This window comes from Piliocolobus tephrosceles, chromosome 1 (assembly GCF_002776525.5).
Source record: "Piliocolobus tephrosceles isolate RC106 chromosome 1, ASM277652v3, whole genome shotgun sequence".
Lineage (NCBI taxonomy): Eukaryota > Metazoa > Chordata > Mammalia > Primates > Cercopithecidae > Piliocolobus > Piliocolobus tephrosceles.
Genome location: NC_045434.1, coordinates 30,040,262 through 30,065,398, shown reverse-complemented (window position 1 = coordinate 30,065,398; position 25,137 = coordinate 30,040,262). Strand labels below are relative to the sequence as shown.

The window sequence follows — 25,137 nt, the reverse complement described above, 5'->3', positions numbered from 1 at the left end:
TTTTTTTGTTGTGTCTCTGCCAGGCTTTGGTATCAGGATGATGTTGGCCTCATAAAATGAGTTAGGGAGGATTCCCTCTTTTTCTATTGATTGGAATAGTTTCAGAAGGAATGGTACCAGCTCCTCCTTGTACCTCTGGTAGAATTCAGCTGTGAATCCATCTGGTCCTGGACTTTTTTTGGTGGGTAGGCTATTAATTGTTGCCTCAATTTCGGAGCCTGCTATTCAGGGATTCAACTTCTTCCTGGTTTAGTCTTGGGAGAGTGTAAGTGTCCAGGAAATTATCCATTTCTTGTAGATTTTCTAGTTGATTTGCGTAGAGGTGTTTATAGTATTCTCTGATGGTAGTTTGTATTTCTGTGGGGTCGGTGATGATATCCCCTTTATCATTTTTTATTGCGTCTATTTGATTCCTCTCTCTTTTCTTCTTTATTAGTCTTGCTAGCGGTCTGTCAATTTTGTGGATCTTTTCAGAAAACCAACTCCTGGATTCATTGATTTTTTTGGAGGGTTTTTTGTGTCTCTATCTCCTTCAGTTCCGCTCTGCTCTTAGTTATTTCTTGCCTTCTGCTAGCTTTTGAGTGTGTTTGCTCTTGCCTCTCTAGTTCTTTTAATTGTGATGTTAGAGTGTCCATTTTAGATCTTCCCAGCTTTCTCTTGTGGGCATTTAGTGCTATAAATTTCCCTCTACACACTGCTTTAAATGTGTCCCAGAGATTCTGGTATGTTGTATCTTTGTTCTCATTGGTTTCAAAGAACATCTTTATTTCTGCTTTCATTTCGTTATGTACCCAGTAGTCATTCAGGAGCAGATTGTTCAGTTTCCATGTAGTTGAGCGGTTTTGATTGAGTTTCTTAGTCCTGAGTTCTAGTTTGATTGCACTATGGTCTGAGAGACAGTTTGTTATAATTTCTGTTCTTTTACATTTTCTGAGGAGTGCTTTACTTCCAATTATGTGGTCAGTTTTGGAATAAGTGCGATGTGGTGCTGAGAAGAGTGTATATTCTGTTGATTTGGGGTGGAGAGTTCTATAGATGTCTATTAGGTCTGCTTGGTGCAGAGATGAGTTCAATTCCTGGATATCCTTGTTAACATTCTGTCTCGTTGATCTGTCTAATGTTGACAGTGGAATGTTGTAGTCTCCCATTATTATTGTATGGGAGTCTAAGTCTCTTTGTAAGTCTCTAAGGACTTGCTTTATGAATCTGGGTGCTCCTGTATTGGGTGCATATATATTTAGGATAGTTAGCTCTTCCTGTTGGATTGATCCCTTTACCATTATGTAATGGCCTTCTTTGTCTCTTTTGATCTTTGATGGTTTAAAGTCTGTTTTATCAGAGACTAGGATTGCAACTCCTGCTTTTTTTTGTTCTCCATTTGCTTGGTAGATCTTTCTCCATCCCTTTATTTTGAGCCTATGTATGTCTCTGCATGTGAGATGGGTCTCCTGAAGACAGCAGACTGATGGGTCTTGACTCTTTATCCAGTTTGCCAGTCTGTGTCTTTTAATTGGAGCATTTAGTCCATTAACATTTAAGGTTAACATTGTTATGTGTAAACTTGATCCTGCCATTATGACATTAACTGGTTATTTTGCTCGTTAGTTGATGCAGTTTCTTCCTAGCCTCGATGGTCTTTACATTTTGGCATGTTTTTGCAATGGCTGGTACCGGTTGTTCGTTTCCATGTTTAGGGCTCCCTTCAGGGTCTCTTGTAAGGCAGGCCTGGTGGTGACAAAATCTCTAAGCATTTGCTTATCTGTAAAGAATTTTATTTCTCCTTCACTTATGAAACTTAGTTTGGCTCGATATGAAATTCTGGGTTTAAAATTCTTTTCTTTAAGAACGTTGAATATTGGCCCCCACTCTCTTCTGGCTTGTAGTTTCTGCCGAGAGATCTGCTGTTAGTCTGATGGGCTTCCCTTTGTGGGTAACCCGACCTTTCTCTCTGGCTGCCCTTAAGATTTTTTCCTTCATTTCAACTTTAGTGAATCTGGCAATTATGTGTCTTGGAGTTGCTCTTCTCGAGGAGTATCTTTGTGGCGCTCTCTGTATTTCCTGAATTTGAATGTTGGCCTGCCCTACTAGGTTGGGGAAGTTCTCCTGGATGATATCCTGAAGAGTGTTTTCCAACTTGTTTCCATTCTCCCCCTCACTTTCAGGCACCCCAATCAGATGTAGATTTGGTCTTTTTACATAATCCCATACTTCTTGCAGGCTTTATTCATTTCTTTTTCTTCTTTTGTTTTCTCTTCTCGCTTCATTTCATTCATTTGATCCTCAATCGCTGATACTCTTCCAGTTGATTGAGTCGGTTACTGAAGCTTGTGTATTTGTCACGTATTTCTCGTGTCATGGTTTTCATCTCTGTCATTTCGTTTATGACCTTCTCTGCATTAATTAGTCTAGCTATCAATTCTTCCACTCTTTTTTCAAGATTTTTAGTTTCTTTGCGCTGGGTACGTAATTCCTCCTTCAGCTCTGAGAAGTTTGATGGACTGAAGCCTTCTTCTCTCATCTCGTCAAAGTCATTCTCTGACCAGCTTTGATCCGTTGCTGGCGATGAGCTGCGCTCCTTTGCAGGGGGAGATGCGCTCTTATTTTTTGAATTTCCAGCTTTTCTGCCCTGCTTCTTCCCCATCTTTGTGGTTTTATCTGCCTCTGGTCTTTGATGATGGTGATGTACTGATGGGGTTTTGGTATAGGTGTTCTTCCTGTTTGATAGTTTTCCTTCTAATAGTCAGGACCTTCAGCTGTAGGTCTTTAGAGATTGCTTGAGGTCCACTCCAGACCCTGTTTGCCTGGGTATCAGCAGCAGAGGTTGCAGAAGATAGAATATTGCTGAACAGCAAGTGTACCTGTCTGATTCTTACTTTGGAAGCTTCCTCTCAGGGGTGTACTCCACCCTGTGAGGTGTGGGGTGTCAGACTGCCCCTAGTGGGAGATGTCTCCCAGTTAGGCTACTCAGGGGTCAGGGACCCACTTGAGCAGGCAGTCTGTCCCTTCTCAGATCTCAAGCTCCATGTTGGGAGATCCACTGCTCTCTTCAAAGCTGTCAGACAGAGTCGTTCTCGTCTGCACAGGCCTCTGCTGCTTCCCCTGTTATTTTTTAGCTGTGCCCTGTCCCCAGAGGTGGAGTCTACAGAGACAGGCAGGTTTCCTTGAGCTGCTGTGAGCTCCACCCAGTTCAAGCTTCCCAGCGGCTTTGTTTACCTACTTAAGCCTCAGCAATGGCGGGCGCCCCTCCCCCAGCCTCGCTGCTGCCTTGCGGTTAGATCGCCACAGACTGCTGTGTTAGCAAGGAGGGAGGCTCCGTGGGCGTGGGACCCTCCCGGCCAGGTGTGGGGTATATTCTCCTGGTGTGCCCGTTTCCTTAAAGCGCAGTATTGGGGAGGGAGTTACCCCATTTTCCAGGTGTTGTGTGTCTCAGTTCCCCTGGCTAGGAAAAGGGATTCCCTTCCCCCTTGCGCTTCCCAGGTGAGGCGATGCCTCGCCCTGCTTCAGCTCTCGCTGGTCGGGCTGCAGCAGCTGACCAGCACCGATTGTCCGGCACTCCCTAGTGAGATGACCCCAGTACCTCAGTTGAAAATGCAGAAATCACCGGTCTTCTGTGTCGCTTGCGCTGGGAGTTGGAGACTGGAGCTGTTCCTATTCGGCCATCTTGCTCCGCCCCCTGGAAAGCTTTTTAATTCTATATATCAGAAAATGTAATAAACAAAATTAAGAGGTAAATGACTTACTGAGAAAAATACTTCTACTTGGTAAGTCGAAGTATAGAAAATAAGCAAAAGATACAATCCACAAAGAAAAAAATACAACCATCTGATAAATATATGTGGTCAAAGAAGTACACTTCAAATCTACAGTGAGATACTTTTTAATCAGCTCAAATTTTCAGGGAGACCCATTCAGTCTTATATGATGCTGGTGGAAGTGGAATTTCCTGGAGCAGTGTGTATTAAGAGCCATAAAAATGCTTGTTTTCTTGAAGTTAACAAGAAACTTGCTAGACCTGTATGAAGGATGCCAACTTAAAACAGTTTATAAAATGTTTGTATTTTTTTTTCATGATCTATAGGTTTTAATGTTTTTGAAACAAAATTAACCCATAGTAGACTTTGGTAGACAATGTGTATCTTCTACCTAGATACCCTCTAATTTAGTCAGGGTTTAATTAAAGAAATAAAGTACTAGGATAAAAATGTATTTGTTTTTACTGGGGGACATACCATGTTCCTGCATGGAAATATTCAGTTTTATAGGTATATAAATTTTCCCAAAATTAATATTTAAGTTTAGTGCAATTCCAATAAAACATTCTAGTAGGATTTTATTGGGGAGGGGCAGGTGTGATGGGAATTGATGATGTGATTTTAATTTTTCTTTTATGTTCTGAGTAAAACATTTTGTTGGGGTGCAGAAAATTTTATGATGGAAGAATAAATAAGAAAACCAAGAATATTTTGAATAGGAACAATAAGTAGGAAAAATGTATGCAATGGGATATTAATATGTATTATAAACCCACAGAAACTAAAGACAAGAGTGATGGAATGTATATAGATGGAACAGAATAGAGTGACCACATATAAACCCTAGTGTATGTGGGAATTTAGCATGTGATAAAAATGAATAAAAATACAGTGAGGCAAAAGATGGTTTTGGGTCAATTGAGAAACAGTTTGGGAAAAAGTAACAATAGATTTTTACCTAAAAGAGTACAAGAAAACAAATTCCAAATGGAATTAGTTAAATGGGGGAGAATGACACTAAAAAACTTGAAAATGAAGCTGAATGCCTATATAATTTTATAGTGAGAAAGACCTTTGTAAGTACACAAAAGCTATAAAGGAAAAAACTGATAGAACTGATTATACAGTAACTTAAAGCTACCACAAACTAAATTAATAAGCAAATAATTAATAATAAGCTATTTACAACCACAAAAGTTAACAAAGTTAAAATACTTAAAAAAAAAAAAAAAGCCGAGAGCCCTTCTCTGTGGCCACCCTCAGGTTGGGTAATTCACAAGAATGACACACAGAACTCAAGAAAGCAATTTTATTATGCTTACAATTTTATTATAATGAAAGGACACAGATAATAAAATCAGCAGAGGGAAGCGACATAGGGCAGAGCCTGGAGGGGTCCATGCACAGGGCTTCCCATCTTCCTCTCTCTACAGAGTCATGGATTATGTTACCTCCTGGTCACGCTTTGTGACAATACACACAGTACTGCCAACCAGCGACGCTCACCCGAGCCTCTGATGTCCACAGGGTCAAAGCCCTCACCATAAATCACATCTCTAGACTGGCGGCCAAAGCCCTCAGGCCAGGAAAGACACTCATAACACGCTGGGCATTCCAGGGGCCTGGAGATCACCTCCCAGTAGCCAAAAGCCCTAAGTTAATTCTTCACTACACAGAAACCTATCATTTTATCCCTATCAAGTTGACAAAGTGTAGCAGATGCCATCAGCGCCAGGACACATTTTTGGACATTTGTGCTCCCCAGTAGATTTCTAAGGATGGTATTTGCAACTGCATGCCTGAGAGCTTTAAAAAAAAAAAAAAAAAACTGCTGAAGGCACTGTGGCCTTTTCCTTAAGTAGCCCTCACTTGGCAGTGGCTCACACAGGTAATCCCAGCACTTTGGGAGGATGAAGTGGGTGGATCATGAGGTCAGGAGTTCAAGACCAGCCTGGCCAAGATGGTGAAACCCTGTCTCTACTAAAAATTACCTGGTGCAGTGGCAGGTGCCTGTAATCCCAGCGACTCAGGAGGCTGAGGCAGGAGAGTCACTTGAACCCGGGAGGCCGAGGTTGCAGTGAACCAAGATCGTGCCACTGCACTCCAGCCTGGGTGACAGAGTGAGACTCCGTCTTAAAACAAAGCAAAACAAAACAGTAGCCCTCACTTAATGACTCTTGGAGTTGTCATATAAGACCATAGCCCTTTAGGTGGGATAATGCTGGGGCATTTTGTATTATTGCCCAGAATTTCTCTGCAAGATTAAGTTCCAGTTGCCCACTGCGATAGGTGGCTTAGTAATGTACCCTTTATTGGCTGCCTTTGCTTCTGGTTACCACTTACCCATATCCATCCCTATTTCTGTGTTACTCAGATAAACTTCCTGCACTTGAATCCTTGTCTCAGTGTCTGCTTCTGGAAGATAACAAGCTAAGACATAAAATTTGAAATGAAATTCAGAGGTGACATGAATACATGGGAATAGATGTTCTCCTCTGCTCCTTTGTGGAGTGTAAATTGGTTCAACCTTTTTGGTGGATACTTTGGAAATATTTATCCAGTAGCTTTGAAATACACATAGTCTTCAACTTAGTAATTCTACTTCCAAGACTATTTCCTGAGAAACAGCTAGGGATGTGTACTAGGTTTTCTTTTCTGTTTTCTGAACAATAAACTACTTTGAAAATGAGGAAAAGGACATTAAATGACATTCATAGGTAAAGCTTTTATGTCTCACTATATTAAAGGTAGGATGCAACAAATAATTGACTATAGTTTTTCTTTCATAAGCAACTATTAACCTTTAAAAAACTTTCCTCAGCGGTGGATTAACTGTTATTGAATGTAGCTATTAATAAGAAATTTTAAAATTGATTGCATACTGGGCTTGGGCTGCCATAACAAAATACCATAGGCAAGGTGTTTTAAACAACAGAAAGAGAAATGTATTCTTTCACAGGTTTGGATGCTAAGAGGTTCAAGGTGAAGGTATTGGCCAGTTAGTTCCTAGTGAGGGCTCCTTCCTGCCTTGCAGATGTGTGCTCACGCAGCGGGGAGAGATCCCATTTAACATCAGTTACATCCTTACACCAAATACAGCCACACTGGGGGCTAGGAGTGCAACACATGAACTTTGGGAGGACACAATTCAGTCCAAAGCATAAACTAATAAATAGCTGAGTTATTTAGCAAGTTTTAGAATGTTCTTATTTGCTCTTTTGTTCTTTTCCAACTCTCTGGGTCATATGTGTTGATGAGTATCTCTAGTAGGTAAAGCCTGTCTCCCATCACTTTCTGGGTCCATCTACATAGGGGATTTTGATGCCATTGTCCAAAAGACTTGGTTTTACTGCTTACCAGCAAGATAGGATCAGGACTACCAGACATGGCCATGAGTGCCCATGAAGCTGAGAGTTGCAGCAGTCCCCTCAGCCTTCCATTGGTTGCCCCTGTCCTGTTTTCATGGGCCAGCTCATAGGTGGAACCTCAGTATTATTCATGCCCAGCACTCCAGTTTTTCACCAGAGATGAATCCTAGGCCGTTTGGCTATGATCCTCTTTCTTTCTTTGGTGTTTCACTCTTTTGTCCCATGGGGCATTAGATTGCTCTCCCAGTCAAGAGCACATCTGACACTGAGAATTTCCCTGGATATTCTTCTCTTTGCCAAATCAGATTTCCTCAACTAAAATCCTGCGTGATCCACAGTTATGCTCACCATTCTCTTTAGACACTGTATCTCAGTTACCCAGATGGTATTATGGTTCCAGCCTCTGCAGAGGACTGTCTTTGCTGGCATTGGGTCTCCATGGCATCGAATACCTTGCACACTTTTGTAGCCATTCCCACTTCATGACCCTCAAATCTCCCAAATGTTAAATGATAACTTAGAAAACTACCAAGTAATGTGGATAACACATTCCCCAGCACATCCATGAACTCTCATCTGTTTGCACCCCATCGTTCACTCCACTCCAGTGCTATGCCTCACTGGCATCTTCGGATTTGGCACTTGGTGATGAAAAAGGTGAAAGGTTAATAGTTAAATTGGCTGCATCACAATATCTTTACTTTGTTGCAGCTCACCCATTGATTGCTCACTTACCAGTCTCACTTGCTTACTTTTTCAGGTCTCCTAAGTGATCTTTCGTGTAAAAAGGAGTTTAGACAATGCTGCAGGATAAATTGTATGAGGTACAGTAGGGACAAAAAAGCAACTGCATCATCATAAGAACAGTTACCATGCACTTGTAATATCCTAATAAGATACAAGGCAAGAAAATACAAGGGAAGGTAAAGTAATTTGAAACAATTGTGCATTAGTTTTCTAGGGACGCTCTAAGAAAATACCACAAACTGAGCAGATGACACTGCAGAAAACTGTGTCTCATGATTCTGGTGGCTAGAGGTGTGAGAACCAAGTGTCAGCTGAGTTGGCTTCTTCTGATGGATGTGAGGGAGGGCCCGTTTCATGTCTCTCTCCCTTAGCTTTGGGTGGCTTGCTGGTCATCTTTGGCATTCTGTAGCTTGTGGCAGCATAACTCGTCTTCATATGGCATTCTCCTTTTACATATGTCTGTGTCCAGATTTCCCCTTCTTATAAGGACACCAGTCTTACTGAATTAGGGGCTATTTTACTCAAATACAATCTCATCTTAACTGACTACATCTGCAACAACGCTGTTGCCAAATAAGGCCATATTCGGAGGTACTGGGGAGATAGGACTTCAATGTATGAATTCTGGGGGGACAAAATTCAACCCATAACAACTTGGAAGTCTTTGCGGTGGATCAAAAGTTGAGTCAGAGTCAGTTTCTTTTATTTTTTATTTTTTTGAGATGAAGTCTCACTTTGTTGCCCAGGCTGAGGTGCAGAGGCATGATCATAGCTCACTGCAGCCTTGATCTCCCCAGGCTCAGATGATCCTCCCACCTCAGCCTCCCCAGTAGCTGGGTCTACAGGTGCATGCCACCATACCCAGGTATTTTATTATTAATTATTTTTTGTAGAGATAGGGTTTTGCCATGTTGCCCAGGCCGGTTTGGAACTCCTGGACTCAAGAATTCCACCCACTCCGGCCTCCCAAAGTGCTGGGATTACAGGTGTGAACCATCTCGCCTGGCCAAGAGTCAATTTCTTAAGAGATGTTTGTTTACTTATTTATTCCTTGTTCGGGGATAGAATTATTGTACCTAGCTGCCACCCTTAAGACTATACTGGAAATCTGTATATGAGTAAATATCGGACTAAGAGCACACTGTGTTTGGGGCACTTGAGGCAACACTCCTTATTATGACTACTTTAGATGGCCTGAAAGGGCAGCCTAATACCAGTATCCTTGGGGATTGCCACAGTACATTTATATTTCTGTGCCTTCAAAGGGGTTAGTGAGTTAGTACTCCTGAGACTTGACATCTTGTTTGCTTATTTTTATTTTCCCAGTGTCTAGTATAGGCAAAAAGTTCCTGACAAATGGGTCAATAAACATTGAATTTATCTTATCAATCAATGCTAAGATGTATATGTTACATATACATTTTCACATTTTACCATCTTTAAAATAAAGACTGTCTCACAATACGTGGAGTATAACAATTGTCACTGTTTTCTTCTCTTAATAGCAAATACAGTAATGCCTTATAAGCATTGGTTTCTTAGATTTGATGAAATGGGATATCTGCACAAAATTTACCTAAGAAATTGCTATCGTTTTTACATGAACAAGGTAGATTATAGGTTAAACACCTTAAACTGGTTTTTAATGCTCCTTTTTTTTTTTTTTCCAGGAGAGTTCTGTATTTCTCAAAGATCCCTCAAGAATTTTGTCAGTGTTGCCATAACTTATTGTTTATTAGTCTGCTTGGGTTGCCATAAGAATGTACACAGACTGGTGGCTTAAACAACAGACATTATTTTCTTACCGTTCTAGAGTCTGAAAGTCCAAGATCACGGTGCCAGCAGGGTTGGTTTCTAGTAAGGCAACCTTCTCACTGTGTGCTCACATAAACGAGGCCTTTCCTCTGTGTGCGTTTGTGGAGAGAGATCTTTGGTGTCTTGTACTCTTTGTATAAGGTCACCAGTTCTACTGGATTAGGACCCTACCCTTATCATCTCATTTATCTTTAATTATTTCTGTAAAGGCCCTGTCTCTAAATACAAATACACTGGGGATTAGGACTTAAACATATGAACTTGAAGGGTGGAGGTACACAATTCATTTCATAACACTCTGGTTTGGATGGCAGTTGTCTAACAAAGATCTAGTTTGGACTCAGCTGGGTGGCTGTGAGCTGGTCTCTGGGTTTGGACTGGATTCCTCACTGCGGAACAACCCCTCGCCCTTTATCATCACCTGTTTATAGCATATTACAAGGAAGTGATGTGTCTTGCTTCACATTATTATGTGCCAAATGCTAATTGTGGAGGACCTCTTCTTATTCTACTCTCTTAGGTCTTAGCCATTAGGTATTAGTTGTCAATCCTTATGGCTTCCTTCACCCAGTTCTTTTAGGACCTCTCAGGGCATTGCTACACTCTGCTGATTTCTCTTTGCTACTGTTATCAAATACGTGTTCTAGCCAAGGGGGCTACATACTGAGCTTCACACCAGCCTGTGTTCATGATACATCATTGGTCACAAGTGAGGCTGGAGGTGAACTCATCTGCTGAGGAAGTAAGCACATGACCTGTCACCAAGGAGTCACCATTTGGCCAAGATCGAAATCCAACACTAAACTTCATTACACATCACCATCAGGCTGCGGTCCTGAACATGCATTGTATTCCATGCCTTTGGAGACCCTGGAATGTCAATGAAGGACAGCAGACAAGGTAGTTTATGTACAAACAATTGTTGACCATGAAATATTTTATTCAGAAATGAGTAAAAAAGAATCTTTTTAGCAGGTTTGCTCAGTTGGTTCACTGAAGGCAGATGAATTGGCACTTTGCAGCTGAGAGCCAATGCAGGCTCGCGGAGGTGGCTTCTCTCTGCAGGCTGATTTTGGGCCCCCAGCAGGGCCCAAAGCCCAACAATCAGCGCATGGCTCTTAATTCTGTGCAACTAACAAATCCCGTCCCGGTGTGCTGAGAGCGCCCTCTAGTGCCCAGCAGGTTCCTCAAGAATGGAGTGTAAAGACCTTTAAGGACTTTCACTAGGAAGGAACCACCATACTTTTGAATTCCAAGCCTAACCTGAAGGTTATTATTTAAGGACACCGACAAATTTTCTCAAAGAAATTATTGTAATTGGAAAATATTTAGAATGTAAAAGCATTCTCCAAAGAAAACCAAAGACAACTATAGTGATTCATTTACTTTAGGTCTACAACAACAAAATATTGATTTAACAATACAAATAACATGCTCTTTAGCTCTTTGAAGGATGGCAATGAGGAAAACTGGAATATAATGATCTAGCAATTGCTGGCTGACCCACATTCTAAGAAATGTTAAGATAACAGATGAACATTCAAAATTCAAATTTACCACTTTGGAGGCGCTTATTTGCATGACAAATGGATGCTTTGTTTTACAGAAAGGCTTTCTCGGCCTGGGTTTTATTACCAATTAGCCTTAAGCCCAGCAGAGCTTTAATTGGAATGCAAAGGGTTTGTGGGATCTGTGGACACTGGGGGAACAGTGTCTTAACGTTGAGATTTTTCTAGGATTAAGTACATGGCCTCTGAGTTACATTTGCTGTATATAGCACAAATTATATAAACGTTGGTATTGCCTGTCACCTAATACAATTATCTGTACAGACAGAGTATGACATTAATTCCTGCCGTGAACAGCTCTATAGACCCTTCATCCTAATGTGTCCATTTAAATAGAGCCCTATTTGCTATGCACACACTTTTTCAAAGAATCTGTTAGGGAATGTGAACACCAAGTTAGAAGCAACAAAAAAGAAAGCAACAAAATATAATGAAACCCCCATTACATCCCTTGGCCCTATAATACCTTTCCTTGACTTTGCTCTAAGCATTCCTCTGGCATTCCCACTCCTGACCCACAAGATTATAAATGTTTATTGTCTCAACTAACTATGCCAACAGGTTCATAGTATCACTTGCTACAGAGAAAGTGGAAGACTGTGAAAGTTGTTTACATTAAACACTTAGGTGTGAAAAAGGATTGTTGAGCAACAGGAGCGAGCTAAGAAAGCAGTTATGAATTTTGTGCATTCAAGATGAAACAAAATGTTATCTGTATGTGTTAGCTGCCTGGCTGAGTAAATAAAGAAGATTCAAATTTGGCGCAGCTGTTCTTTCTCAGTGCTGCTGGGGTATTAGATTCCCTGCAACTGTCTGTGTGCTCAGACCCTGCGTTCCATTGCGTAGGGAGCCCGCAGCTCTTTTTTTAGCGGAATGCAGCCGGGAGCAGGAAGGGTGGAGCCGGCTGGGGTTTGACTCAGCAGCTGTGGGCGAGGCCCTGCACAGTCTATTTTGAGGACTGTGATAAAGGTTAAAAATAAAGGCTAGCCCTTCAGTGGGCTTCATGAGGAGTAGCTATCTAATTATAGGGCTTATTTTTATAAAGCAGCAGCTGACAGCGTCAGCCCAGCACGTCCCAAAAGTTCTTACTAAGACAGGAAGCTACTACGTTTGCTATGACCAATGTCACTTTAAGGGGTCTTGGCAATTACATTCTCACTTAACTTTTCCTTCTGCAGCAAGGATATTTGAGGAGGATTAGAGGATATTGCAAAAGCTCACTTTTTATTCAGACCCACTTAAAAACTAAACCCACTAAATCAACTTCCTGTCTCCTTTCTCCAACATTTATAGAGCGCCACCACACGGCAGGCACAGTGCTGGGTGCTGCCATCTGTAGGTGCAGACCCCCCAACATGGTCTTTCCCTCAGAGCTGGTGGAGGTTGTGGCGCAGCCTGTGCTCAGTCTTGGCTCTGTCTCTTGAGGACCAGTTTTTCTTTGGGCTCTTGTTTCCAAGAGCCATGGAGAATGAGCAGAGTAGTATCTAACAAAGGACGGGGTCCCCTCTCAGCTTCTCTGTCTTCACAAGTGAATGCCACACATTTTAAACTAGAACCTTTTCTACTTATTTAGCACCTAACAGATGCTATGAGAATTCTGGTTACTTTTTCTTTTCTGTTTGGGGCGGGAGTACGTGTCTAAGTGTGCCAAATGTGAGCAGATTATTTGGAGAGGTGAGGAAATACAGGAAAGAGGGGGGCCAGTCTTTTCTCTCTTTGAAAAAATAATCATTTTTCATAGAAACCAGATATTTTCATAATACTCTTTTCTATAAAGAAATGTTTTAACATGAAAAAAATTTAAAGATACACAAAAGTAGACATAATAGCGTAGTAAGTCCCCATGTGCTTTTTGTCCATCTTTAACAATTAGCAGCATGTGGCCTGATCTTGTTTTGGACACATCCTCTCTCCTGTATTATTTTGGAGCAAATTTGATATTTCTTTCTTTCTTTTTTTTTTTCCCTAGACACAGTCTTGCTCTGTCACCCAGGCTGGAGTGCAGTGGCACAGTCTCAGCTCACTGCAACCTCTGCCTCCCGGATTCAATCGATTCTCCTGCCTCAGCCTCCCGAATAGCTGGGATTACAGGCACCTGCCACCATGTCCGGCCACAAGTTTTGTATTTTTAGTAGATATGGGATTTCACCATGTTGACCAGGCTGGTCTCAAATTCCTGACCTCAGGTGATCCTCCTGCCTTGGCCTCCCGAAGTGCTGGAATTACGGGCGTGAGCCACTGCCCCCAGCTGATATGTTATTTCATCTGTAAATATTTCAGTATGTAGTTCTATAGATAATAATTTCTTGTTAAAAAGTAACCACAAAACAATAAATTCACCTAATATTAGCAATAATTCATTAATATCATAAACTAGTCAGTATTTAAATTTATAATTATCTCAAATGCATATGCACATTTTTTACAGCTTATTTGTTTGAATTAAGATAAAAATCAGCTGCACATATTGTAATTGGTTCCTTTTTCTCTTAAATATTTTATTCCATAGATTCCCCTTCCATGTCCCTCTCTGTTTTGTTATCCAGGCAATCAGTTGCAAAACTGAGTACTTTGTCCTGTAGACTTTTATGGATTGGATGCCTGTGGTCTTATATAACAGCGTCCTCCATTTTCTGTTTCCTGTAAATTAGTACAGTCATGCCCCTCATAACGAAATTTCTGTCAACGATGAAGCATTATGGATGGTAGTCCCATAAGATTATAATAGAGGTCGGGCACGGTGGCTCATGCCTGTAATCCCAGCATTTTGGGAGGCCGAGGTGGGTGGATCACCGTCTTTACTAAAATAAAAAAATTAGCCGGGGTGGTGGCGGGCGCCTGTAATCCCAGCTACTTGGGAGGCTGAGGCAGGAGAATCTCTTGAACCCGAGAGGTGAAGGTTGCAGTGAGCCAAGATCGCACCATTCCAGCTGGGGCAACAGAGCAAGATTCTATCTATAAAAAAAAAATAAAAAAGATTATAATGGAGTTGAAAGATTCCCATTGCTTAGTTACATAGCCGTTGTAACATGGTAGCACAACACATTACCTTTTCTATGTTTAGATATGTTGTGATACACACTATTGTGTTACAGTTGCCTACAGTTTTCAGTATAGTAACATGCTGTACAGGTTTGTAGCTAGGAGCAATAGACTACACCTATATATAGCCTAGGTGTGTGGTAGATTATACCATCCAGGTTGTGTAAGTACACTCTGTGATGTTTACGCAATGAAATCACCTAACAACACATTTCTCAGAATATATTGCTGTCGTTAAGGGATACACGATTGTAATTAACTCTAGAGACTTGATCAGAGTCAGGTTTCATTTTTCTGTCAAAACGACTTCATACATGGTAGAAAAGTCTCATGTCTCTTTTTTCCCCATGACATTCTTTACACTGTCAGTGTAGTTTCTGAACGTAGTTGCAGTCTGTAAGACAGGGTGTCTTGACTTTATCACTATTGAAGTTTTCTACCAGGTAATTATTTGTTGGTTGGGGAGGTGGGGGGACTCTCCCATGCTTTGTGGGATGTTTAGCAGCATCCTGGTCTCTACCCACTAGATACCAGTAGCAGCCACTCCCCAGTTGTGACAATCAAAAGTATCTCCAGCCATTGCCAAATATCCTTTAGGAGGGTAGGGCAAAATCATCCCTGGTTGAGAACCACAGCTGTAGACTAACGATCAGTTATTCTCAAAGGTTATCTGTCCACAGCCTTTAATGTTTCAAGTGCTAATCCATTGACCATGAGACCCAGACCATTCGCTATGACTGTTGTATTGATTTTTTGTTGGTGCTATGACAAATTACTACAAATGTAGTGGCTTAAACAGTACAGATTTATTATCATATAATTCTGAAGGTGACAAGTCCAAACTGGGTTTCACAGGGCTATAAACAAGGCACCAGGAGGGCTGTGTTCCTTCTGCATGGTGTTTTTCTTCGTCTTCAGAGCCTACAGTATAGCATCTTCCAGTCTGTCTCTCTCTGACTGTCTTGCATCCCCCTTGTAAGAACCCATGGGAGCTGGGCGCAGTGGCTCACCCCTGTAATCCTAACACTTTGGGAGGCTGATGTAGGAGGATCATTTGAGCCTAGGATTTTGCGAGCAGCCCTGGCAACATAGCGAGACCTTGTCTCTACAAAAAAATGAAAAAATCAGCTGGATGTAGTGGTGTGCGCCTGTAGTCCCAGCTACTCAGGGGGCTGAGGTGGGAGAATTGCTTGAGGCTGGGAGGTTGAGGCTGCAGTGAGCTGTATTGTGTCACTGCACTCTAGCCTGGGTGACAGAGCAAGACCCTGTCTCAAAGTAAAATAAAAATTAAAAAAATGAACCCATGGGATTACATTGGGCCCACTGAAGAATCCGAATAATCTCTCTATTTAAAAGTCCTTTATTTAATCATAGTTGCAAAGTCCCTTTGACCATGTAAAGCAGCACATTTACAGGTTCCGGGAATTAGAATGTTAAAGCTCAGAAAACAACACTCGTAAGTATGGCATTTTGACATGCTGAGAGTGTTTTGAACTAAAGAAGCAGCCATGGAATCAAGGTGCCTCTGACCGCCTCCTGCCCCCTGTCTCTTGCCTTTCTGCCTCTCCTGAAGCAGAGGGAGGAACTTTTTCTAAAGTTCCTGTATCTGACTAAGGGAAGCTCCTCCAGAAGGAAGCAACTGACTTGAGCCCCACTCCCTGTAATCTCACCAAACAGATAAGACTGACTCGCAGGAAAGAAGGTTAGAGTTGACGCCACACCCAGAGCCCAGAGGAAGTTTGTTCCAGGTTATTATCTGAGTGTATAAACTTCTATTGCTACAGCACATTGGGTTATTGGGTACTCACTTTCCTGTGATGCCCCATGCACTTGATAAGTTTATATGCCTTTTCTCCAGTTAATCAGTCTATTAGTTCATTTTGAAGACTCAAACCTCAACAGGGGAGAGAAGGAGTTCTCTTGCCCCAGTAAGGACATTCACATCTTTTGGGGACCATATCCATATAACTGAGGCCAGAATGTGTGAAAAATTCATCAAGAGATTTACAAGGAGTGAATGCAAGTTGTAGAATCTGGGAACAGTCCATGGTTTGGTCACAGTGTCCAGGCTCAGCCTTCTCACTCTAGTTCATAGAACCACCTGGAACACACAAAGGCTGTGTGTGCATTAATCATTTACTCTATCATGTTTCTTTCTTCAACAGGGCTGAATATACCTGCCTGATGTCCTTTTCTGTCTGCTTTTGTGATTGCTGGCTCCTCCGACTGTGTCCCAAACAGATTCATTGACTTCGTTTTTAAATCTGCTCTTCTTCCCCATATCACTAGTTGTGTTAATGGCTTTGCCATCTTCCTAGAGCCAGATTTCAACCTCATTCTTTACCTCATCTAACATACAATTATTTGCTAAATCCTGGGGATTCCATTTCCATGGGAGCTTTTCAATCTATCCTTTTTTCCCTATTCCCAGTGCTATTCTCTTATTTCAGGCCTCGAGTTGCTTTTTATGGATTATGAAATAGTCTTCCTAAATGACCCCCTAGCCAGTCTCCATGGCTTGTTTTTCCTCTTCTGTCAAAGGTCACACAGAAACAGCTATTCTTATGGAGCACTCTAAGTAAGTAATACCCTTAACCGTCAAACCACTCCCTGGGCTGCACTGAGCCAAGTGCAAGCCAGAGGGCAGAGGTTCAAATTCACAACCTACAAAAAAATACCAAGACGTCATCGAAAATCAAATCCACTAGAAACTTTTGTACCCGTTTCAAAGGAAGGAGAGGACTCAGATTAGCCGCAGGGTCCTATGTGGCTGGGTGGAATACTGACACTTCCTGGGACAGCGGAGGAAAGGCCAGGAGTCACTGCCTGACTCAGTGCTCAACCTCTCCTTTAAAAAACTTAATTATTTAAAGAATAAGAAATATTTAAAGAATCTCTGATTGAAGGGGTGCCACCTTATTGCATGCCTGAAAATCCACCTGTCTGATCCCATTCTTCAGATGAAGCCACTGAGGCTCAGAGGATTTCAGTAATTTGCCTGAGGTCATGTAGACAGTAAGTGGCAGAACTGGAATTCTGTTTTAGGAATTCAAAGTTTCATATTCTTTCCACTGTTTGACCCGGTTTCATCCAGATTTGCAACTTCATTTTCCATTCTTTTATTTTTATCTTAATGTTGCAGTAAAACCAAATTCCTCACTCTTTTTTGCTGGACCTGGAACTTTTCCACCTTTATATCTTTTCTCATGTGGTTCCCTCTGCCTAGAATGGCCCAGAACCTGTCTAAGCCGTGAAAATTGTACCCTTGAAAATCCAGCACCAACAGCATTGCTTCCAGGAAGGGAACAGCCGGTTTCTGTCTGACTTTATCGCACCCCTTTCATAAGAACTCATAGGATCACATTGGGCCCACCGGCCTGCAAAGATCCCTACTTTGTTTTTTTTTTTTTTTTGTGCGTGTGTTTTAAACAAACTTTATTAATTTAAAAACAGCAGTAGCCAAATGTCACGGGCCATGTCTTGCTAATACCTGCTGTAGAAGCTCAGTTCCTTGTTTACTAAGTACCACCTAAAGTAAGGAAAATAGTCCTCTTGCTTTCTATTTCTAATTGCAATCATTACTCCTCCACTGTCATATAAAACCACTGTATTTGAGGCTTGTATCATCCAAGCTGTGATACCATCTATTCTTCTTTAATATTAATGGCCTCCTGGTTATCCCAGGAGAATAAAAGACATTGACAAATGTTTGTAACATGATTATGTTTGGGAAAAGATTCTCCTCTTAAGATCCCTACTTTGAAGTGATGACACTAGCAGCAGCTCATGGCTTGTTTGTGGCTATTTGCAGTTTGCACCTTTCATTATAGATAGTTACGCATAGGTCTTCCTCTTTTAGTGAACACATTGTCCATGAGGGAAGAGCTGTGTTTGATTCATCTTTATGCCTCCCATAGAGTCTTGCCCGTGAGAGGCACTCAAAATACGTATGGACTAAAGAAACAAGTAAAGAGAAGAAATACTTTGTCCAGAATTGTCTATTTCTTTCTGGTGTGGTCTGAATGTGTTCCCCCAAGTTCATGTTAAAACTTAATCACCAGTGTGATAGTATTAAGACGACAGGCCTAAGTCCTGAGAGCAGAGCCTTCCTGGATGGAATTAGGGTCCTTACAAAAGAGCTTGAGGGAGTGTTTGTTCTCTTCTGTTCTTCTGCCTTGAGGATACAGCATTCACCCCCCTTTTTGCCCTTCTGTCCCTCCCACCATGGGTCAGGACACAGTGTTTAATGTACTTCCTTGGAGGCAGAGACCAGGCCCTTTCCAGCCACCAAACCTGCTGGCACCTTGATCTTGGACTTCCCAGCCTCCAGACCTGTGAGAAATAAATTTTTTATTGTTTACAAATGACCCAGTCTCAGGTATTCTATTATAGTGGCATAAACAAATGAAGATATTCTCTAATTATAAAGGATTTGCCAAGGATAATATTAAAGGCAGAGACATAGAAGATAGGCATAGTTTTGGTGCACTTTGATTCTGTGTCTTTGTACAAATTGTTACTTCTCCATCACCTGTGGGATGTTCTCCTTCCTACCCCACATGCTTCCACCAGTTCCCAGCTACCAATTTCTTCAAGACCTGGCTCAAAGCCTAGTCCTTCCTAGGGGACTTCATTCCTGAGTCCAGACCACTGCAGTTTCCCCTTTGTCCAGTGGTCACAAGGCACCCACACAGGCTGACAGTTGCCACCTGATCATCAGCAGCAGTCATCAAACTGTTATTGCATACTTGGTATATGAAAGACTCTGTGTCGTGTGCTGTAGGGGAGGGAGGGAGAGCTTTGCAGAGGAGGTGGGATTCAAGCAGGGTCTTGAAGGCTGTGTTTTCATCAAAGAGGTGGAAAAGAAGGGGAATAAAATAATGCACAACATTGAAGGTCAACTTCTACTCTTGTTATTGGCTATATAATTTTGAGAAAAATCCTTTAATCCCTTTGAAAATCCATTTTCTCATATTTAATGTGGGAATCTATTATTTTAGATTTAGGGAGGGTGCTTATGAGGATCAATGTGAAAGCCCCATGTATTGGTGAGAATGAATTTCTTTGCAAGTGATATTAATAATTAAGATATAACACGTAAGGAGACTGAGGCAGGAGAATCGCTTGAACCCAGGAGGTGGAGGTTGCAGTGAGCTGAGATTGCACCACTGCACTCCAGCCTGGGTGACAGAGCGAGACTCCGTCTAAAAAAAAAAATCTCTCTCTCTCTCTCTCTCTCTATGTATATATTTTTTACATGTGACATCTCTTCAGTGGTTAACATATGAAGCTGACAGACCTCCTCTCTCCATGACATCAACTCTCTGATCTGGTGGTGTCCACCGTCTTGCTCCTGTTGGTTGAAGATGGGAGAAGTCTTGCATTTATACTTCCTTGTGCAGGGGCCCACCGATGGGTGTTCCGTCATTCCAGTAACTTTACATTGCTTAGTAATTGGCTGGTTTTCCGAAGGAGAAGGGAACTGAATTGTCTCCCCGTCCTCCGCACTCGCTTTGTTGTTTTAAGTCTGCACCTTTGCTTGCTGTTGCCTCCACTCCTTGGAATGTGCCATCTTCTCAGCCTCAGCCTGGTCAGCAGTTACTGGGTCAGTAAGAGTCAGCTGAGGTCTCACTCTATGAAGTTTCCCTGACCTCATTTTGACCTCCTAGACTGGCTAAGGTTCCCCTTTTCTGTGCTCCCATGCTGTACTGGGCATTGCTGTCTCCAGTGCACAATTATCACACGATACTACAAAGACCTGCCTCTCTCACTGGGCTCCCCATCCCTTCAAGACCGGCACATAGCACTCACTCATGACATGGTTGTTGAATGAATCTATGGCCTTTCTCCCTTCTCTCCCAGTCCTACTTTTTTTCACTCTGGGCACCACCATTCCTTCTCTCTCATTCTGCATTGTTTATGGCTTGTTAGTCATTAATGCAAAGCCATTTCCGGGTCTGGCCATTAGTAGTGTCTCGAGGTGTTAATAGTAACACTAGCTCACATCTACTGAGCACTTACTATTTGGCTGGCACTGTTCTAAGCACTTTGCATGTTTAAACTCCTTTAAACGTTCCTTTGTTGCCACTTTTTTTCTGCCAGGGACTAACCTTGACATTGTGGGGGAGAGGTGTTCTGGTATAGCCAGGGACTGTAACATGGTTTTATTGTCCTATTACATGTACGTGTAGGACAGTATATCCTGCAGTGGAATACAAGTTGACTAAGTCTGTCATCACTCAAATATTGGAAGATATGTGGGAAAAAACCACCAACAAAAAGTTTTGATATCCTTATGGTACAATGACATTACAGTTTTATTTTGTTTTGTTTTTTCTTTATGTGTAGTTTTAAATTACTGTATTATGTTTCAGATAATTAAGCCAGAAGAACAAATTGGGATGGACTGTTGTATTTACATTTCAGTTTACTAGAGGTAGCCTTGAAAGAGTTACAAAAATATGAATATCAGTGTGGAAAAAAATAAGGGAGGTTTTCAATTTTTTTTTTTTTTTTCCCAAAAACTATAAATTGGCAAGGAAGACAGATACGGGAAAATCAGTGATGGGAATTGTCTTTCAGTGACTCCTTCTTGACTGGGAAGAAAAGCTTTTCTTCGATTTAGTTGAGAGCAGTGACAAGGATTATTTTACTTGAGGATGGCAGATTGTTTTACCAGCAGCTGGCAGATGAGAAGGATTCCTGGACAACAAGGAGGGGCAGTATGGTATGGAGGGAACCTGGTTTAGAGGGTCTGGGGTTCAGAGCTCCACAGTGCTGCTTACCAGCTCTTAGCCTTCATTACATTGCTTACCTTCCTGGAGGTTCTGTTTCCTTATCCATAAAATGGGGGTCAGGTTGCCAAATTTATCAAATAAGAATCTAGAATGTCCAGTTAAAGCTGAATTTCAGATAATTATTTTTTAGTATAAATATGTCCCATAAAATATTTATGCCCCATGCAGTGACTATGTCCCTAATGGTACATGGGACATATGCTAAAACATTATTTGTTGTTTATCTGAAATTAAAATTTAACTGTGCGTCCTGTATTTTTTCTGGCAACCCTAAATGGGAGCAGGGGCAGTGGGTGACATGAGTAATCATCTTGTAGGGGTGGTGTGAGGATAAAATAGTATCACAGTTAGGTTTTCTCACAGTGTGTAGTCTGTGTGTAGTCAACACATAACTATAAGTAGTGACTGTAACATAACTGTAACTGGTATATAGTCAAAAACAAATGATATGATTAGTATAATAGTTATTAATAAAGGTCTTTAAATGACAACTGGTCATACAGGGAGCCTTTGGGGAAAAGTTTCTGACTCTAAACTAAGGGAAGGTAAATTATGATCAAGATCTGGGAATAAGATTTAGACTTACACAGTAATAATTTGAGGAAGAGAAAGACTTAGTAAATTAGTTATGTAATTACATAATTAACAACTTGGGAGGTTTTCTTTCAACGTTTATTCCCTAGGGCATCATCTTTAAATTATATTTAGTTTTTGCTAAGTTGACCAGTTTGTGGTTTTAGGTGTTTACTTTCTTTTCTTTTTAAATGTAGGGAAAGCATATTTAACTTCATCTTAAAGAAATGATGTAGCCATATAAAACCGGAGGGTAGGAGCTACTGGCAAAGAAAAAAGGGCCTTTACTGCCACCTGGTGGCCATATCCTTTAACTGCAATGTGCCTAAGTGCAGCTGGAAAGGAAAGCGTTGGAAAATCTGCTAAATCCAGAGAGCGCCAAGGCAGTGTCATGACAGTAAGAGCCGTGAACTACTGTGTCCTTTCCCTCAGTTCCCAATCTCTCACAGCTTGAGGCGTGAGAATTAGCAGCTGGCTATGAGAGGTGGAGGACAGAAAATGGTGAAGTCCGTGCCTTCTTCCTTGGTACCGAGTTTCCAAACCTTAAGTGAGGGAGCCTGAGAGGGGAGAAGCTTCAGGTTGAGTAGACTATTTTTTTTTACTTTTTTGCTTGTTTTAAAAAGCCTCTTATTTAATGGCCCAGAGTGGCTAGAAAATCCGTGGTATTGGTTAGCTTTCATCTCAAATGCAGGGACGAGGCAAATCCAGAGAGAGGAGTTGAAAGGACAAAGAAAAAAGAAAAAAAAAAATGCTTTTTACTTGCATTTTGCTGCATGCAGCTCACTCAATAAACATGTTTTAAATGCATAAATATATCATGAGGTAAAAATCAGGAGGAAAGGCAGTGCATTGATGCTGATAGAGGACAGGCAAACTGCATTCCATTGGGACTGCAGCCTCTCACCCCCGCCACGGCACAAACTGAGGTCAAAATCAGGGAGGGAGTCCGGGGTAAAGTTATCAGTAGAGTCAGCTCTAGGAGCCATAATTTTAAAAAGTCTTAAAAAGCCCATAAGTCCATTGTAGCAGGGACATAAAGCAGTCCTGGCCTCCTGACCCTGACCGAGCCGTGGCAAACAGGACTGCTTCCTTTTCTTCTCCCTTGTGTCCTCATGGGTCTTTCCAAGCCCTGCAGGGATGGATGGAAGCTGGTTCCATCAGTGCCTCTCCCCCAGCTTCCACCCTCCTCTCTCTTCTGTGACCTCCCAGTTTTCCTTCTCTGTACCCCAAATCATGCCTGTCTTAGTCCATCGTCCATTGCTGTAACAGAATACTACAGACTGGATCATTTCTAAAGACAAGAAATGTATTGCTTACAGTTCTGGAGGCTGGGAAGTCCAAGTGCATGGTGCTCACATTTGATGAAGGCCCTCTTGCTGCGTCCTCACACGGCAGAGGGCATCACATGGCGAGGGGGCAAGAGCAGGCCTGTCCGCTCAGGTCACTCCAACTCTTCTTATAAAGCTACCAGTCCCACCGTGGGGGCCACACACTCATGACCTCATTTAATCCTAATTACCTCCCAAAGACCCTACCTCCGAATGTCATCAATATGTGAATTTGGGAATTAAGTTTCCAGCACATGAAATTTGGGGGACACATTCAAGCCATAGCAATGCTTAACCTTAGAATACCGCCTGGAATCTGCCCAGGCTTTCACAGCCACTACCTCTGGACATGTTAGGACCTCTACACATAAAGCTTGCCATGGCCATGATGCATCTGTGAGTCAGGGCAGGGTCCTGGTGGAAGCCCGGGTCTTGGAGTCCCTCCATTATGCTTGCTACCCTGGCTCTCCACCTTCAATTTTTGGCTTCTTATTTTGAACTATGATGATATTCTTGTTGTTAATTTTTTTTTTTTTTTTTTTTTTAGTATGAAAGTTTTCAAGACGCCTACAAGTGGAAAATGCACTCCTCCCAGCCAAATCAAGCTTTGCCAGATTCCTTACAGCTGTGTGCAGTGAAATGACTAATGAAAGAGCCCTCTGCTGCTGGTGGAACTTTCACGTATGGCACTGTTGTGCCACTCAGCAGGACCTGACCCTGGTATTTACATATTGGATGTCACCCCAAAAGCCCCTGACACGGGGGTTTCCGGGATGTAATAAGAAGCCACTCTGGGCTTTGGAAGGTGCACTGCATGCACACCCGTACTACAGGGCAGGGATTAGCATTTCAGACCCCCGTTCCTCCCTCGACAAGCAAGTGCTTTTCTCCAGGGAGGACGTTCAGATTCATTCATAGATCCATTGGTGCCATGAGCAGCTCAGTAACAGTAGCTCTGCTGCCTACCAGCTGCTGGTGGAGGTGTTGAGAATACCTAGATGAGGAAGTCAGGGCCCCTGCGTGCCTGAGCAGAGCTGGATGCCTGGCATGGCAATGGACACAAACCCTTGGATAATTTCCATCCTTGGCGGTGTGTTCTGTAGCATAGGTGTGAAGTGGGTGCTCTGCGAGCTCAGAAGAGGGGCTCTTAACTTATGGGTGGCCAGGGAAGGCTTCCTGGAGCTCAAATGACTGAGTGGAGTCTTCAACATTAAAAAATAAAAAGTGCTCCCCTCCACCCCCAATTAAAAAGGTAATACACCCAATTGAAATAATTTAAACTTTACAGAAATGTGTTCCTTTAAAGTTCAGAGAGTAAAGAGGAAGTAATAAAGCTCAAATCATAGAATGTCTAATTAACTGGAGCCTGTAACTTTCTTCCTGAAAAGGGAGTGGTGTGTGTGCATGTGTGAGTGTGTGTAGGTGAATCTGTAAAGGATGGAGTAGGACTAAAAAGAGGGAGGTGAAGACGGAGGTGAGATCTCATCTTTGTGTCCTGAACCTCTTTGTTATAATGTCAGGCAAGGAGAGAAATCAATACTCATCCTCTATGGGACTCTGGCTTTTTCAAACTTGGTTTGCCAGGTTTTGGTCTTGGTTGTTGATGGCTTGTAACTTTGGAGTCTCATTGCTGGCCATGCTTCCAAGTGGTTTATTAAGAAGTTTTCCTAACCAAAATTGATCTCTCCCTAAAAAAGTTATAGGTCTAGCTGTGAGATGTTAACAATATTTAGCCTCCTACAATGCCAATAAGAGTTCCCATTTATTGAAGACTTTCTTTGTACCAGCTGTGTGCTAAGAGCGTTATATTTGTTATCTCATAACATCAACCCTCACACCAACCTTACGAAGCAGGTATTTCATTATTCCTACATCCCAGATAAGGAAGCTAGGATTATTACTGCTGCACCCATATAGCTGATAATCAGTGGGGTTTGGCCCCAAACCCAGGTCTCTGACTCCTAGGTCTATGCTTACGAACGTACCATTCCTCTGCAGTATTTGTCAAACATATTTGGCTATAGGAACATTTTCAAAAGTGAACACCACTTACCTCTTAGTACTGTTATTAGCATTTCATGGAACACAATTTGGGAAATACTGCCCCAGGAAAATACTGCCCTGTCTTTAAAATAGTGATAATAATA

General features: G+C 41.9%; 1 protein-coding gene across 2 annotated transcripts in view; it reads left to right on the top strand.

Moving 5' to 3' along the window:
- Positions 1-24,349, top strand: part of LOC111539349 — a 48,332-nt gene extending 23,983 nt beyond the window's left edge. For both annotated transcript variants that reach the window (XR_002730644.1, XM_023207181.1), the window contains one exon: positions 23,538-24,349. Coding sequence is in view for 1 of the 2 variants with exons in the window: in XM_023207181.1 (XP_023062949.1) it covers positions 23,538-23,633 (96 nt within the window). In the remaining variant the exon portion in view is untranslated. The remainder of the gene's footprint in view (positions 1-23,537) is intronic.
- The last annotated feature ends 788 nt before the right edge of the window (positions 24,350-25,137 follow it).